Below are 15,310 nucleotides of genomic sequence, written 5' to 3'. Positions count from 1 at the left end.
TTTTATTTCCCCATAGGCCAGTGAATAAAATGAGTCGATTCAGTTGAGATTCCTAAATTTTTTTATTTAAATATTTTTCATTTCACTTAAATTTATAATGCAATAGTAAATTATGTGTTTTAATTTCAAATATTTCAATGCAGTCTGTTTTATTAGTAATTTTAAGAATTTCGTAATTATTTCATTATTTGAGTGGAATGGCTCAGTATTTTGGAGGATTTGAGGAAGAGGAAGACGATCCGGTTTTATTTGAACTAGATGTGTACTTATCTAATCCTACCCTTAGCGATATATTAGGTTACTTTGATAAATTACCAGAACATATACCCTTTTTAAACGAGTTATCTTCCAACCCTTTCAATAGACTACTGCTGTTGCAATATCCACTGGAAACGTGTAAATATATAAATGGAGAATCCTCGGATGATATACCCAGAAACAAGATCAATTCAAACGCATCGGATAAGTTACACCTCAAGTCGGTTGAAATCGGAGAACAAACTGAAAACAACGACTTGAGTAACAAGAAAATATATTCTTCAAGGGCAAAAAAGCCTAACAGACATTATAACTCGCCATTGGTGAGGCTAAACTATGATTTAGGCCCTAATTACTCACTCAACGTAAAGACTTCACCCATTAAAAAGAGCCATAAATCGACCTATCTGTTTAAAGAAGAATATGATCCAATGAGCTCGCCTGAATTTGGACCTTCGAAACCGTTCGGAGAAAGTTCAAATGTACTAACATTTGAGTCCTCAGTCTCAACCAGCGAGCATGTGATGGATTGTTTGGGGTTACTGAAGATCGAAAATACCGAACATGGATTAAAGAGAGAATTACATTTGGTGCCTGTTAGAGCTATACTACAACTTAGACCAAAACTGGATTCATTTAATCAAACTTTTTTATCCTCAGATGATAGTTTTCTGGGCCTTTTTTACAACAGAAACATAACATGGAAAAAAGTAGACAGAATATTCTATCCTGAATCTTTTGAATCTAAAGAGTTAATCGACCAGTTCACCAAGTACGGAAAGGATGTGAAGGCATATGATAATCCCAAAATAAACTTTGATCAAGATAGGGAGATGTACATAAATTCATTGTGTGTCCCACTTAATGGAACGACTTCTAAATTTCACTCTTGCTCTAAGGATCAAGATGGTATTGATAATTCTGGTATAACCCATATTTACACAAAGACTCACGACTTTTGTCCAAACTTTAGGTTCATGAAGAGACTAACCGTGGAAATGCAGCTGAAATTGTTATTATCGCACAGATCTATAGACTCATTCTACTCACTCAAGAGGGATATAGTCCATAATAATCTTGAAGATGAAGATCTCATAAGGCTACTTGGAAAGTTCTCAAAAAACATATCTGGTAACTGGGTGCTATCCTCAGTTCATGCAATTGAAAATTATACAGAAGACGACGAATGTAACCCAGAGGAGATGGAGTACCTAGTGTCGTGCAGAGAATTTTTACTTTGCCTACTAAACAGACAGTCCTCAGAACCGAAACTTAAAGATAGCTCCTCAGTCTGTAAATTGGCAACTGAAATTTTCAGAAATGCCACAGGATTGCCATTCAAACTAGCCAACGACTTATTATGTGGTGTGGCTAAACCACAAGGCAAAATATGGGTCCTAAAGCTAGATAAAGACGATGAGTTTTCTGAAAAACACACTCAGGTTTTCGACTTATTCAATCAATACTGGAGGGAACGCCTGAAGAAGATAGCTGATATCGTTAGTAGCTATAAAAAGAGCCCTCAAATTAACCAGATGCTTAGAAATATATTTATAAAGGGAGAATTGGCCTCTTTTATTAAGAATAAGATATATGCCCACTATAAAATCATTGAACACATGGAATCGTTAGGCTATGGAGATCAACAGAAAACTATTAACGCAATTCTCCCTCAAGTAGCTACTAGGATCTACGGCGAGTTTTGGACGTGTAAGAAAACAAACGCATGGCTTACTGAATGCAAGAATGCCATTATTGGGAAAGGAAACCAAACGCAAATACCTAACTTTGTAATCAGAGCTATTAAAAAATTCACAGATTAGTCCCTCTTCATGTGCGCCCGTAAGGCGGCGAGGGCTAAAACAACACCAACAACCACTAATATTGTAACATAGTTGTATCTTTTTACATGGCTTTTTAGAAACCTGAAAACACGTACAACACGTGAACTAGTCTCAGATTGCTTAGCGTCGCAAATCTCAGGCTCTTTTGCTAACTCTTCTTGATCAGGAGAAGTGATTTTCTCTTCCACCCTGAAGAGTTCGGTTATAGTATTAACTTACTGTTCAGTCCCACAATCATGACCCAGGAACCCAGTAAAACAAGTACACGAAGACCCAGAACACTCACCTAAAAATAAATAATTGTGTTTTTTGGGTCAAGTAGATAAACAAGTACCGTTTCCGAAACAAGAATACTTTGGATCGGTGCAGGGAAGGAGCATAGAGAGCTTCCACATATCGTTATAAATCACATTATCGAGTTTGGAGCCACCATACAGAATGATCGAGTCTAAAAATATTTTAAAATTTTAATAAGGAACTTTGAGAGTAAAAAAGAAATGAATGACCCCTTTCAAGAGGTTTTTCGAAAGAAGAAGGGACAATAGTCCATTTATCTCCAATTGTATCATAATTCCAAACATTACTACACAATCAAATTAGTGGGAAACTAACTTATAGCATCGATGAGCATTATAAGTGTAATTGCAGCCGCCGAAATATAGAATTGCCCTACCCATCCTAATACCTGTGTACCCTAAAAAGATAAATAAGGTAAACCTAACCTTCTCCGGGAGGTGGTAAGACATGAGATTTTGATTTGTACCACCTGTTTGTTGACAAGTCAAAAATCCACCTAAATTTTATAATTAAATAATTAATTTACAGTCCATCGGTGCAGGCGGCTAAAGTAAAAGTTATTAAACCCGTAACTTACCGGTGTAACTGTATCCACCAAACAAATATAGTTTAGAATCGGCCTGAAAGAATTTGTGTGGTGTGAACCTACGTAGATTAGGGAGGATGACTCTCTTGGCGAAGGGTTCAAAATACTTTTTTCTGAAAAAATAAGTTCAATATATAAGAGTACCATCACTTAATAAAGTAAATTCAGCGTAAGTTTTATATGTTTTGTAATCAGAGTCGTACTTGATACTTAAATCAATTTTGTATAGGTCATTTAAAAAATAGCCGTCCTATAGAAACAAGTCAAGTTAGTAGAAAATACATCATTGTAGCCTCCAAAAACATAAATGCGATTTTTCCCGTCAGTTGTTGCAGAATGTCCACTTCTGGTAACGAACTCGACGTCGTTCAGTGGAATCACTTCACTCCAGTTAAGTGTTAATGTATCTGCGTAATACACATTAGGGTTAAAATCAACAAACCAAATCTATATATCGTGTTCAAGGTCCCATTGTCATTATGTCCCCCAATTACATACAAAGAAGAACCGATTTTGGTGAGTGTTGAACCTGAACGCCGAGAAGGGAAACTACCATTTGCACTCAAAATTGACCATTCCAAGTTGGGATCGTTTAATACAAATAAATTATTCGTGTATCTTCCTAAAGTTTCAGATGTTTATATGAAAGGTTTGTTGACCCTCACCATCTATTTCACCTCCGAACATATACTGCGAGTTATTCCCGGAGGTTGCCGCAAACTTTAAAATCTTGTTTCCTAAAAATATAAAATAGTTAAATTTTGTGGATTCTTACTGAATTGGCCAGATTTCAGCCTCGTCCACTTGACATTGGAAGTCACAAGTTTTACACAATGTGCTAGAAGAAGCAATATGATTAAATGAGTAAATTTAATCATTTAAAATATTTGAAAGTTTAAATTTATAAAAATTAAATTAACGACATCTTTAGGAATAAATTATATTGATATTATAGATACAATTTAAGCACAAATATTAACAACTACGAATTAGAAGGAATCACTGAAGAATAAACAAACATTAAAAATACATTGTTATAAAAATTAAAAAAATACATATATCTGGCGATATAAAAAAGAATAATTATAAATTAACAAGATTCTAAAATTTTTTATATCATGTGTAACATACTCCACATAAGAATCTATGTATTATGAATTTATAAAATTAATCTAAAATCATAACAAAAGCTAATTAAAATAATATTTATATAATGTTTTGCTGAATTTTAAACTATTTATTTTCTTTTTGAATATAGAATTTTCCATGAATTATCTACACATATAACAACCTGTTCTGTCAAATCTGTCCTATATTTAACCGTTAAAAAATGAGAAATGGTTTTGAAAAATATTTTGAAAATTATTTTACTGTTAAGTTCACTCATTAGAACATGTGATTCCAATTTAATCAAAACAAATGTAAGTATAAACTGATTAAACATATTTTTTAGCATAACCTTGGTTTGGGCTTGTCATTAAGTTCCTTAGAAAACCTTTGCAAAAAATTGGATGACCCCAAAATCACAAAAAAATGTAATATAGTCTCATGTATAGGTGCAAATAACTGGAAACAGAGATTCTTCGTAGAAAATAATTTCGGACTAGATCCAACCAAATCGTCAACTATAAGCGGACCATTGAAACCAAGTAAGAAAGAAACATAGTTATAATGTTTTAGGAAATAATCTCTGGGAACACAGTGTTCAGGATGGATATAATTTACTTCTGGACTCTGAAATACCTAACTTTGAAAATGAAATAAAAAGCGCCGTAAACAACAAATCAATAGTTAATTTGTCAGCACTGTCAAAGTGTATCCTAATTTACTTGAACGAAGATAATTTTGACCTGAACAATGAAGAAATAACATTGAACCAGAACGTAAAGATGTTCTTTGAACAATTATCAAAAAGGCTAGATTTAGAACTAGGAAGGAACGATAAAAATTCAAAAGATATATACATTGTTCTGCCTGACTTTAACTCGTTCCAAAAAAAGGTAATTGATTCAAAATTCACGATGTAATTAGGTGAAACCAAATAAATCGCAAATCAAATCACTTGAAAGTAATTTGAAACATTTCTTCCCTAAAATGAATATGCATGTTAATCATTTTGACACTAAATTTACCGTTTCAAAGTATTTTGACAGTCCATCAAACATAAATATTAAAGGTAAACTTGATTCTATATGCCAATTTTAGATGTTGTTGATGTTTTAAAATCATTCAATACACCAAATAATTCCACACAGATGTTAGTTGATTACGTAAGGACCAAGTGTTTTGAGAATTTCACGGTATTTTCCAGCAATAGTTAAATTGATTCAGAAATTTGTCGACGACTCTCTCGAAAGGTCTTTGAAAGGAGAAAAAATAGACAAATTCGCAGCCAAATATCATACACAGCTATTTGACTCTAAAGTTTCATTCTACACACTTGTGATGGACCAACTGGTAAGAAGAGAATTTTAAAATTTTATTAGGGCCGAAATATTCCAACTGATTTTACAGAACCAATTAATGCGCATAATGCTAAACTGTGTCTGGAAAGGTTAGATATAGTTAATAAATTTCCTTTAGACTCATTAAGAACTTGGAAAATGATATCAAAACAGAATTTGCAAAATATTTCACTGAACATAGAAAAAAATTGGACATAAATCTGGTAGTAGATCAGGTTTGAACAAGAAATTAAAAATGTTTTTAGTTTATTCACAAATTTAAGACTCAAATGAAGAGTATATTGCCATTCATGTCTGAAAGTGAATCAAATGCATCAGTCAAAGATACAGTATCGCGCCTGGAAGAATATATGTACCATATGAACGAACTATATACAGAATTCCCAAACAAACATGATTCGGTATTTGAAATTAGCGACAAATTTGTGTAGAAAACTGATCTGAAGAAATCATTCAAAAGCCTGAAGAACAAAATTAAATTTAATAAAAGATTTCACGGAATTATTCAACTAGTTGGACTGATTAGAGATAGAGGATCAGGAAACAAGCGGGGATTATTAAATTATCACCATCCACCATTCTTACTGACATTGGGGTATTTTTATTATTTTTAACTCTCAATAGATATGCTAACGATCGTGAAATATTTGACGATGGATCCGGTACAGGAGTTATGGCATCCCTGTTCAAGTTTCAACCAATATTACATTTAAAAATAAGATTGTAATTTAATATTGAATATATTCAATTTCTTGGGAGTATAATTCTTCCATCTTGAAAGTTTACCTAAGACAAAGTAAAATATAAAAACTAACACTTCCGTGAACAAGTTCCATTTTACCAACTCTGGAAACAGCCTCCCGTGCTGTCATTTTCTTAGGCCAAAATGCACAGCATTTATTCTCCTAAAGTATTTAAACAACAATTAGACTAACTATATCTCGTTTCTGATCAACTGAAAACCATTTGAACGATTGCCTGGAGTCACAGCTGCCCTTGTAATTCATGCCCCTAAAATCAATGCCTACACCACTTCATACCAGCAAGTACCGTCATCAGTTAGAGTCCAGCCTGTTATTAATTATTGTATTACTATTTTTACCAGATGGACATTCGAAAGAATAATCTCTCTCATAAGAGACAGAACCGCAACTGTTGAATTTTATGACATAGCAACAAACCTCCCGTGATCCTTAGCCTCTTCGGCCTCTTCTTTCCTGATTTTATCATCGATTTTCTTTAATTCTTGAGCATCGATACTAACGAATATGGATGCTGAAAACATACCTTTTTATTTTATCAATCTGCAAATAATATAAAATGATAAAATATTACGTACCACTTGTGATTGAGTAGGAACAGATTCACTGGCAACCTTTAATTTGGAAACGATATCTGAAATTTAAATTGTGATAGAAGTCACTAAAGAGTTTGTTGTACCTTTGAATAAGTCGGCCTCTGCTTCTAAACACAAATATTAACATTTTGAAATGGATATATATTATAGCCACACACCAAAATTGGATTTATTCAAACAACAACAATTATGAATACAGATAAATGCGATAATTGCAACAAATACGTTCCAGAAATTTGTAATAAATGTTCTCTTCTTCATTTAAAATAATGTTACCGTGAAAAAATAGCAAAAGATTAACCAAAGATGAGATATTCAAAATCAATACACATTTGGCTCATACCTTAAATTTAGATATAAAATGATAAATTCAATTAATTAAAAATAAAACGGAACATTTTAAAAAGGATATATATCATTTATTAACGACATCAAAAATAGAATTTTATGTGGTAAAAAATAATGTATTATTTTGGTATATTTTTTTAGAATTCTAATTAATGGCGTTTAATTAATTTTTTACTACATTTTTGATATGTTATAATATGAAATTCAACATCCCAGAGGAAGTTAAAAAACAAATTCCCGCTGGTTGTAAAATAGATTTAAAAACATATTTAATCATTGAATATGTAGCAAAAGTAGTTTCTCAGGTATGATTTATAGTTTTTTAATTTTTTATCAGGAAGGTAGTTCTTTTGAATTCAGATTAAAGATCCATTTGTTGAACCATAAGCTTCCATTTCTTGATTCCAACCATGAATTACACAAATTATACAAATTTTTGCAAAATAATCCTGGTTATTACCTTTATAACAATGATAAACAAGAAATTCCTTGTTTATTGCACGAACTATATGAACACATTTTTGTAGATGATAAGGACGGCATTGATAAAAAAGTAAAATCCGATGAAAACGTGATTGAAGGATACTCAGACTCTGATTAACTCAGTGTAGATTTAACAAAATTAAGTAGGTTGTGATTATCTAAGTTACGGGAAGGAACAAAAAATTAAAGTGTAATGATGTTAAAGATTCTACAAGTAGTGTAGATAAAAACAAAACGTTAGATAAACATTGCCGCAGCTATTGCTGCTCCTTTTCCTGAACCATCATCGGATGATAGTAAAACTACATTTCCAACAAGATCCGGTCTTGTTACATTGTCAATATAGTACTGCAATTTATTCCTATACCATTCATTTTTAACATAAAGTGATCCATCAATGGCAACAGTTGTTTTAGATGTGACATACGCCTTAGCCTTCCTGGCTGTAGCACAAATGGAAGCTGCTGCAAATCCAGCAGACCTTCCGAAAGCAGCCTCAGAGATCTTCCTGAGAGCTATCAAGGACTCCTTTGGTAATTCCACATCCCATGATCTCTTGGCAACCTGTTTTGATATAACCAAATCCTCTGAGTTGTCGTTCAGAATCTCACTGGCGTCAACGGAAGTGAATGTACCTATTTCCCACATCTTTGGAGGGGCTTGTTCTCTGAGGTATAGAATCATGAACCTCCTAATGATCTCCCCAAGATATGCTCCAGCAACCAGCTTCTCAAGCTTACCACGACCGCGATTGGAAGTATAAAAGTCAATTTCACAGTCAACAGGATTCAATGGAAGCTCTGTGTCGAAGTTGCCACACTCTATATTAACGACTCTTCCAACATACCCGAATCTTTCATATTCATCTTCCACATAACAAATATTAAAACCGGTTCCCAAAATTACACCAACTCTACATGGAGGATAATCCTTGGGTTTCTGATAAGCACACGATAACAACGTTCCCACGGTGTCATTCAAAACAATTGAAACCTCGGCATTCATATTATTTCTCTTGAATGCTTGATTCATCAATATTGCAACATCCTTTCCTTCAACCTGATCATTTGTAGCCCTGCCAGTCTCGAAATCCTTAGTCCAATCCAAAAGAATGGCATTACATGGTGATAACATAGTGCAAGGAAATGAGAATGTAAATCCAACCTTGTGTGGTTTAGATGGGTTAGGATCAACACCTGATTCCTTCATCACATGTTCAATCTTCTTCGCAAAATGGTCAAAAAGTTCAGTTGCTGTAGCCTTCTGATCAAGAAGACCCTTTGGTCCAAGTGCACTGGAATAACGTAAACTGAAAGTAGATTGATTACGCTCCATCTTCCCATCACCTTCAATCATAATCCGTACAGCCCTGAAATTTGAACCTCCGAAATCCAAAGCAAAATATGAACCCTTCTCCTTGCCAGTAGGAATATTAGGAATAAAGGAGTCCAACATTTTGAATGAACACTCATTTGGAAGCCATAAGTTTCTGTGCCTCCTGTGAGCTTTCAAACCATGCATCAACTCAGAATAAAAGTTGTGTGAAACATCCTTTAAATCTTCAAGAGAAATGGTTAGTTGGTCGACGATTTGCTGCAATCTTATTTGGGGATTGCTGCTTAACGTTTCTTGCGATGTTTGATCGGTGTGATAAAACTCATTACGATCGACAATGTATGACGTTATATATGACATCCTAAAGGATGCTTTTAACCTATGCGATTCAGGACTCCAGAAATATTGTTGTCTTTCATATTTTTAATGGTGGGGATGCGACTGTAAAAAAATAACTATTACCCGTATAAATTATTCGATAAATGGGTTTTTGATAAATTTTTTATTTATAAATTTTATGTCCTATATTGTGAATTTTTTTTATATAACTGGGTTGATATAAATTACACACTCCTTCTACACATATTTATTTACAATTTTTTTATAACTCCATAAATTCCATAAATGATATATACTATTTTGATTAATTACGGTCTTTTTTAGTTAAATAAGGTTAAATAGTTGGAAGAAGGATAAAACAGACCACCACCGTATTTGGGGATTTCAGTATTCCTATTGAGAATAATAAAATTTATCAGATTTATTTACAAAATTACAAAATCGATCAAAAAATGTAAAATTTAAAATAATTCACTCGGTGGATGCTTCCAAATGAAGCTGACTTAATTTTTCGTTAAGTTCCCTCTTTTTCATAAATTTCCGGTACCTTGCAGTATACCATTTCGGATGTGCTCTTCTACCTAGCCTATGGTTTCCCTTTGTATATAAAACTTCAGATATTGGTAAATTCCTAATTAGTGAGGCGCCTTCATTCACGTGCGGAAATGGATTGGTAGATGACTGGTGATGGTGAGTGATAGTCCTCCATGAATCAGATTCTTTAATCAAGTGTTCTAGCCTTTTGAACCTAAGGAAATTTTAAAATGTGAAAACACACCTTCTCTCACATCTTGCAATATGCAAGTTGATTTTTGGCAATGATGAATCGTTTTCGAGATTTACTATTTTTGATATGTGTTGTGATGAAATTGTATGTTCTGGGTTTTGATTTAGTCCAATAAACCCATTGTATCTTGAGTTTGTGGAATCTAGTACATTATATATATAATTACGAATTCTGTCAGAATTGGACATTAACACTGGCTTGAAATAGCGCAATTCATTTTTATCATACATTCTAGAGATAAATTCATTTGCTAAAATAAAATTAATTTTTTTTTCGAAAAATTACGTGGTACGGGCCATGCTGAACGGACATCTTTGCCATACACATTTTGAGGTGGAAGCATTTCAGATTCAGAAATAGTACCATTTTTCCATTTTAATAAATTTAAATAATGTGAAATAGTCGGTTGTTTAATAGGTCCCCAACTAGGCCTGAATATTTCATTTGTACAATGATGGTATAAACCACGCCTTCTTCTCCTTCCAAAAAAATTTAAGTTAACACCGCTAGTTGGAAATAAAAGGCCTTTATGGCCTCCGCGGGGCATAATAAAAATTAATTAAAATAAGTACAAGTGTAATACAAATTATAGGGTGTCAGGTAAAATTAATATTAATCAAACATTGCCGCAGCTATTGCTGCTCCTTTTCCTGAACCATCATCGGATGATAGTAAAACTACATTTCCAACAAGATCCGGTCTTGTTACATTGTCAATATAGTACTGCAATTTATTCCTATACCATTCATTTTTAACATAAAGTGATCCATCAATGGCAACAGTTGTTTTAGATGTGACATACGCCTTAGCCTTCCTGGCTGTAGCACAAATGGAAGCTGCTGCAAATCCAGCAGACCTTCCGAAAGCAGCCTCAGAGATCTTCCTGAGAGCTATCAAGGACTCCTTTGGTAATTCCACATCCCATGATCTCTTGGCAACCTGTTTTGATATAACCAAATCCTCTGAGTTGTCGTTCAGAATCTCACTGGCGTCAACGGAAGTGAATGTACCTATTTCCCACATCTTTGGAGGGGCTTGTTCTCTGAGGTATAGAATCATGAACCTCCTAATGATCTCCCCAAGATATGCTCCAGCAACCAGCTTCTCAAGCTTACCACGACCGCGATTGGAAGTATAAAAGTCAATTTCGTAATCTACTGGCGTTTGGGGTAATTCATTATCAAAATTTCCGCATTCAATGTTGATAACTCTTCCAACATATCCAAACCTTTCATATTCATCCTCCTCATAACAAATATTAAAACCGGTTCCCAAAATTACACCAACTCTACATGGAGGATAATCCTTGGGTTTCTGATAAGCACACGATAACAACGTTCCCACGGTGTCATTCAAAACAATTGAAACCTCGGCATTCATATTATTTCTCTTGAATGCTTGATTCATCAATATTGCAACATCCTTTCCTTCAACCTGATCATTTGTAGCCCTGCCAGTCTCGAAATCCTTAGTCCAATCCAAAAGAATGGCATTACATGGTGATAACATAGTGCAAGGAAATGAGAATGTAAATCCAACCTTGTGTGGTTTAGATGGGTTAGGATCAACACCTGATTCCTTCATCACATGTTCAATCTTCTTCGCAAAATGGTCAAAAAGTTCAGTTGCTGTAGCCTTCTGATCAAGAAGACCCTTTGGTCCAAGTGCACTGGAATAACGTAAACTGAAAGTAGATTGATTACGCTCCATCTTCCCATCACCTTCAATCATAATCCGTACAGCCCTGAAATTTGAACCTCCGAAATCCAAAGCAAAATATGAACCCTTCTCCTTGCCAGTAGGAATATTAGGAATAAAGGAGTCCAACATTTTGAATGAACACTCATTTGGAAGCCATAAGTTTCTGTGCCTCCTGTGAGCTTTCAAACCATGCATCAACTCAGAATAAAAGTTGTGTGAAACATCCTTTAAATCATTTAGCGAAACCGTCAACTGATCCACGATTTGTTGTAGTCTAACCTCTGGATCTGATGCCAACGATGTAGGAACGGCTGAGTCTCCCCTGTAAATTTCAACAGCCTCCCTAATTAGTGTGCTAACTGATGACATTTTGATGTGATTGTATTTATTATTGGTAAATCTTTTGTGAACCTAAACAAGATATAGTTGATTACATAGAAATATATCAGAATCATTTAATATTTTTTATGACTCTTTTTTTATCTGGTTAGCTTGTTTAAAATAGTGATAGAGTAACAAAATGTTTTGGTAAATATAAAATCTATGGAAGATCGTATTCTGAAGTATACTAAATCAAGCTGAATATATAAGAGATATTTGATTTATTTACCTTTAATTATGCGCTTTAAGTTAATAGTAAATTTTAGTAAAATTATAATACTTTAATTAAATAATTTGTGCCACATAAAGTAGTACACATATTGACCGGAATGGCATAGGGCTGTAAAATAATGTACTATTACGGAGTTAACTTTTTGACCTAATTATCGCTTCTTCTATTTGTATTTCTTATGTAAATTGATAAAATATTCAGATCTATGAATGATTTTGCCCGTGGAGAATTTAAGTTCGACACAAAAACAGTACAAGTAGAAAATTTTAATAAGAATCCAAATGTAACATTTAGGATTCCTATTCCACTGGGGAATTTAGACTTAAATCAGGGTTTGAATTTAATTAAGTAAATATATACATTTTATAGAATCTCAACCTGAATCTCTTCCTTACAAACCGCCAGATTCCTTATTTTCCCAAAATCAACACTCAGTTAATGTTAGAACTCCATTTAAAACCCTTATAGAAAAGAAGATTCCTGATATAGAGAAGTTATTTGAGGTGCGAATGTCCTTACAGGATGTAGACGGTGACTTGAAATTAATCTCATCCGGCGAAAAGGCAGAACCATCAATAAACGAGATCATAGATATTTGCAGGAAGAGTAATGTATATAACTTCTATTTGTGTTTCCCAGTCAGAGGAGATCAGTTTCATAAGAGTTTCTCAGAATTCCAAAAATTAGTAAAGAATAAATTAGGTTCTTTTTAATCTATTTATCCAGTTTTAGGTGGTAATGTTACATTTGAGAAACGACCTCATATTACCTTGGCCCTTGTCAACCTTGTAACTGATTCAGATATATATAAAGTCGTACGAGCATTTCAAATCACCTCCCTAACAATTACGTCCGTACTTAAACAGCAATCGCAAAATTATCATAGTCAGTATAACGTAGACCTAGAAGGACTTGATTTTATAAAATACAAAGGAAAGTTAGCCAAAAGAAGTGTACTTTTTACAAATGTCGTTATGAGTGAAGCATTAACTGATATAGCAAGTGAATTCCAAAACACCCTCAACAAAACAGTTAATACATTCATGAACAAACCGAAAAGAAGAAAAATTAACAAGTCTAACAGAATATCTAACCTAACTGAATCCCAACTAGCTCCTAAAGGGATTTACCTATCACGTGGAGGAGCCGTTGAAATAACATTTACAGACGTTCCGCTGGTAGACCCCAATTACATGAAAACGACTTCTGAAAACTCTGAAAAAGATACTCATTATGAAGAAAACCTTGTATCTGAAGTTAATGAGCCAGAAACTCAAGAACAGGAAACTGAAACTGAAACGGTAAAAAAGGAAAGCGAGAGTGATGAAGAAGAAAGCTATGAATACGACACGTCAGTAAAAAACAAGTTCCATGTGACACTAATGAGGCACCAGCAGGTTAATATTTTATCCAACCTTAAGTTCTCAGGCAAAACTCAAGTGGTATGCGCTGAACTCAGACCAAGGAGGGGAGAGACCTGCAATTTCAACTCTTACAACTCTACGGAACTAACGTCCTTTGTAGGAACGAGTTATGACAACGAGGAAAATGAAGATATCGCAACAACAAGAATATGTAGCTCTAGGCCAAAAGACATTCCAAATGATCACCTGGTTGACATGAATACTGATAATAATAACAAGGCTGAAAGATTCCTGTTTTGGATATAAACCAGAATATAATATTTTAATTAAAATTTTGTTACATTTTTAATAGTATAACAGAGAGGACTAGGCAAATCGTTCTTTTTAGAGTGAACAATCTCCTCGTCATACCATTCGACCTCAACACCGTCAGGCCCATTCAATAAATGACTAGCAGTGGACCAGCTGTAACGAACAATATCAGGGAATCCAAAGATTTTGTCCATGTTATTTGTCAGAAAGTCTTTAGTGTAAGGGTCTGAATCTTTTTAATAAAATGTTAAACTAACCACCAGGGTATCCAGACCCTATATTTTCTACTTCAAAATCAAATTTCCAATTTTTTATTATGTTATCCCTTATTACTTTCGCAACAATTGAAGCTGCACTGACTGTAGGGTAAATAGAATCGGCCTTCTCCCTTACCTAACCATTCATTAATTAGCAAATAAATATACAGAGAAGTGTATTTTTGGAAACAACTTGGAGAGCTTGGCTTCGTATTTGTTTACTGTACCAACTGCATCTATGTAGACCTGAGTTAATTCTCATAATCCAATAAAAATTTACTTCTTTTAGATTATAACCATGATCTAAAACATGACGAATAATGGAAATTGCGGTGTCGTGAGATATCTCGTTCAAATTATATTTATCCCTAATTAATTAATAAATTAGAAAAAATACCTTTGAAGCATTTTATAGCTAATATACTGAGGAGTTATCACCTCAGCAACAACTCCAAAGGGATAATTAGGATCATTCAGCTGGTAAAATTTGTTCTCCCTCATAGTCTCAGTTAGTTTTTTAGAATCTGGTACAGGAATTTAAAACACATTTAAACAAACCATCAACTCTTATCTTATTTTTGAGTATAGATTTACAATCATCTCCCTTTATGCAAAAAAATCCTCCATAAACCATTGGACCTAAAACAGGGCCTCTTCCAGCCTCGTCGATTCCTAATAGTGATAATTGATGATACAATAAATTACCCAAAATAACTTCATCAGATTTAGAAATGTTACCAAAACGGTGTATTCTGAAGCATTTCAGGGGATTTTCTCCTTCCATTAAAAATTACTCCAATGACTAATGTGTAAAGTGAATCCTTAAAAACCTAAAGTAAAATAGAATCCATGAATTATATTTTAAAAATATAATGTAAAAATATTTAGATTCTTGTAATTTTAACCTAATTAATAATGTTTTTTAAAAAAATATCATATTTTCCCCATCCGCTGTCAACGACGT

The 15,310-nt window shown here is 33.7% G+C and overlaps 10 protein-coding genes across 10 annotated transcripts; 4 read left to right on the top strand and 6 right to left on the bottom strand.

Moving 5' to 3' along the window:
- The first annotated feature begins 44 nt into the window (after positions 1-44).
- On the top strand, positions 45-2,138 carry TpMuguga_01g00051 (Sin-like protein conserved region family protein). Its single transcript, XM_760485.2, has one exon. It carries the CDS (start codon positions 198-200, stop codon positions 2,079-2,081), a length of 1,884 nt encoding a protein of 627 aa, XP_765578.1. The 5' UTR covers positions 45-197; the 3' UTR covers positions 2,082-2,138.
- ACBP5 (Galactose oxidase central domain protein) lies at positions 2,053-4,083 on the bottom strand. The gene is made up of 14 exons (XM_061305191.1): positions 3,761-4,083; positions 3,651-3,722; positions 3,428-3,607; positions 3,268-3,392; positions 3,130-3,235; positions 3,049-3,098; positions 2,977-3,019; positions 2,926-2,944; positions 2,825-2,895; positions 2,715-2,796; positions 2,582-2,685; positions 2,437-2,550; positions 2,322-2,388; positions 2,053-2,291 (listed from the first exon to the last, which is right to left on the bottom strand). Exons 1-14 carry the CDS (start codon positions 3,861-3,863, stop codon positions 2,078-2,080), a joined length of 1,350 nt encoding a protein of 449 aa, XP_061161926.1. The 5' UTR covers positions 3,864-4,083; the 3' UTR covers positions 2,053-2,077.
- A 67-nt stretch (positions 4,084-4,150) lies between these two features.
- On the top strand, positions 4,151-6,214 carry TpMuguga_01g00048 (uncharacterized protein). The gene is made up of 11 exons (XM_061304902.1): positions 4,151-4,406; positions 4,439-4,634; positions 4,666-4,985; positions 5,017-5,161; positions 5,191-5,285; positions 5,317-5,442; positions 5,472-5,539; positions 5,569-5,665; positions 5,696-5,851; positions 5,882-6,045; positions 6,075-6,214. Exons 1-11 carry the CDS (start codon positions 4,323-4,325, stop codon positions 6,175-6,177), a joined length of 1,554 nt encoding a protein of 517 aa, XP_061161480.1. The 5' UTR covers positions 4,151-4,322; the 3' UTR covers positions 6,178-6,214.
- Positions 6,195-7,222, bottom strand: TpMuguga_01g00047 (uncharacterized protein; the record flags this gene model as incomplete). Its single annotated transcript, XM_061304901.1, has 10 exons — positions 6,966-7,222; positions 6,891-6,914; positions 6,790-6,845; positions 6,738-6,754; positions 6,632-6,709; positions 6,553-6,602; positions 6,491-6,521; positions 6,386-6,461; positions 6,266-6,355; positions 6,195-6,236 (listed from the first exon to the last, which is right to left on the bottom strand). Exons 1-10 carry the CDS (start codon positions 7,066-7,068, stop codon positions 6,195-6,197), a joined length of 567 nt encoding a protein of 188 aa, XP_061161479.1. The 5' UTR covers positions 7,069-7,222.
- A 68-nt stretch (positions 7,223-7,290) lies between these two features.
- TpMuguga_01g00046 (uncharacterized protein) lies at positions 7,291-7,756 on the top strand (the record flags this gene model as incomplete). The annotated part of the gene is made up of 2 exons (XM_760480.2): positions 7,291-7,460; positions 7,493-7,756. The coding sequence occupies exons 1-2, from the start codon at positions 7,353-7,355 to the stop codon at positions 7,754-7,756; spliced, it is 372 nt and encodes a 123-aa protein (XP_765573.1). The 5' UTR covers positions 7,291-7,352.
- A 119-nt stretch (positions 7,757-7,875) lies between these two features.
- HK (Hexokinase family protein) lies at positions 7,876-9,374 on the bottom strand (the record flags this gene model as incomplete). Its single annotated transcript, XM_760479.2, has 1 exon — positions 7,876-9,374. Exon 1 carries the CDS (start codon positions 9,331-9,333, stop codon positions 7,876-7,878), a length of 1,458 nt encoding a protein of 485 aa, XP_765572.1. The 5' UTR covers positions 9,334-9,374.
- A 341-nt stretch (positions 9,375-9,715) lies between these two features.
- On the bottom strand, positions 9,716-10,646 carry TpMuguga_01g00044 (uncharacterized protein; the record flags this gene model as incomplete). The annotated part of the gene is made up of 3 exons (XM_760478.2): positions 9,716-10,060; positions 10,091-10,349; positions 10,385-10,646. 3 exons carry the CDS (start codon positions 10,644-10,646, stop codon positions 9,784-9,786), a joined length of 798 nt encoding a protein of 265 aa, XP_765571.1. The 3' UTR covers positions 9,716-9,783.
- Positions 10,641-12,514, bottom strand: HK (Hexokinase family protein). Its single transcript, XM_061304900.1, has 2 exons — positions 12,411-12,514; positions 10,641-12,211 (listed from the first exon to the last, which is right to left on the bottom strand). Exon 2 carries the CDS (start codon positions 12,167-12,169, stop codon positions 10,712-10,714), a length of 1,458 nt encoding a protein of 485 aa, XP_061161478.1. The 5' UTR covers positions 12,170-12,211; positions 12,411-12,514; the 3' UTR covers positions 10,641-10,711.
- A 9-nt stretch (positions 12,515-12,523) lies between these two features.
- On the top strand, positions 12,524-14,281 carry TpMuguga_01g00042 (AKAP7 2'5' RNA ligase-like domain protein). The gene is made up of 3 exons (XM_760476.2): positions 12,524-12,745; positions 12,783-13,115; positions 13,146-14,281. The coding sequence occupies exons 1-3, from the start codon at positions 12,619-12,621 to the stop codon at positions 14,081-14,083; spliced, it is 1,398 nt and encodes a 465-aa protein (XP_765569.1). The 5' UTR covers positions 12,524-12,618; the 3' UTR covers positions 14,084-14,281.
- On the bottom strand, positions 14,081-15,261 carry RNASEH2A (ribonuclease HII). The gene is made up of 7 exons (XM_760475.2): positions 15,052-15,261; positions 14,905-15,018; positions 14,744-14,870; positions 14,627-14,714; positions 14,515-14,592; positions 14,347-14,482; positions 14,081-14,315 (listed from the first exon to the last, which is right to left on the bottom strand). The coding sequence occupies exons 1-7, from the start codon at positions 15,128-15,130 to the stop codon at positions 14,104-14,106; spliced, it is 834 nt and encodes a 277-aa protein (XP_765568.1). The 5' UTR covers positions 15,131-15,261; the 3' UTR covers positions 14,081-14,103.
- Positions 15,262-15,310: the final 49 nt, after the last annotated feature.

Source organism: Theileria parva, chromosome 1, assembly GCF_000165365.1.
Source record: "Theileria parva strain Muguga chromosome 1, complete sequence, whole genome shotgun sequence".
NCBI classification, from domain to species: domain Eukaryota; phylum Apicomplexa; class Aconoidasida; order Piroplasmida; family Theileriidae; genus Theileria; species Theileria parva.
The sequence above is the reverse complement of the archived record's forward strand: the minus strand, read 5'-3'. Positions and strand labels throughout refer to the sequence as shown.

Bases quoted from the DNA above. Each gene is read 5' to 3' on its own strand.
- TpMuguga_01g00051 (XM_760485.2), top strand. From the start codon at position 198: ATGGCTCAGTATTTTGGAGGATTTGAGGAAGAGGAAGACGATCCGGTT.
- ACBP5 (XM_061305191.1), bottom strand. From the start codon at position 3,863: ATGATTAAATTTACTCATTTAATCATATTGCTTCTTCTAGCACATTGT. The intron at 3,099-3,129 runs GTACTCTTATAT...TTATTTTTTCAG, and splicing joins ATTTACTTTATTAAGTGATG to AAAAAAGTATTTTGAACCCT. The intron at 2,686-2,714 runs GTTAGTTTCCCA...TTGATTGTGTAG, and splicing joins AATGCTCATCGATGCTATAA to TAATGTTTGGAATTATGATA.
- TpMuguga_01g00048 (XM_061304902.1), top strand. From the start codon at position 4,323: ATGGTTTTGAAAAATATTTTGAAAATTATTTTACTGTTAAGTTCACTC. The intron at 4,635-4,665 runs GTAAGAAAGAAA...ATAATGTTTTAG, and splicing joins AAGCGGACCATTGAAACCAA to GAAATAATCTCTGGGAACAC. The intron at 5,666-5,695 runs GTTTGAACAAGA...AAATGTTTTTAG, and splicing joins TAAATCTGGTAGTAGATCAG to TTTATTCACAAATTTAAGAC.
- HK (XM_061304900.1), bottom strand. From the start codon at position 12,169: ATGTCATCAGTTAGCACACTAATTAGGGAGGCTGTTGAAATTTACAGG.
- TpMuguga_01g00042 (XM_760476.2), top strand. From the start codon at position 12,619: ATGAATGATTTTGCCCGTGGAGAATTTAAGTTCGACACAAAAACAGTA. The intron at 12,746-12,782 runs GTTTGAATTTAA...TACATTTTATAG, and splicing joins GAATTTAGACTTAAATCAGG to AATCTCAACCTGAATCTCTT. The intron at 13,116-13,145 runs GTTCTTTTTAAT...ATCCAGTTTTAG, and splicing joins ATTAGTAAAGAATAAATTAG to GTGGTAATGTTACATTTGAG.
- RNASEH2A (XM_760475.2), bottom strand. From the start codon at position 15,130: ATGGAAGGAGAAAATCCCCTGAAATGCTTCAGAATACACCGTTTTGGT. The intron at 15,019-15,051 runs GTAATTTATTGT...TATCACTATTAG, and splicing joins ATCTGATGAAGTTATTTTGG to GAATCGACGAGGCTGGAAGA. The intron at 14,715-14,743 runs GTATTTTTTCTA...TTAATTAATTAG, and splicing joins AGCTATAAAATGCTTCAAAG to GGATAAATATAATTTGAACG.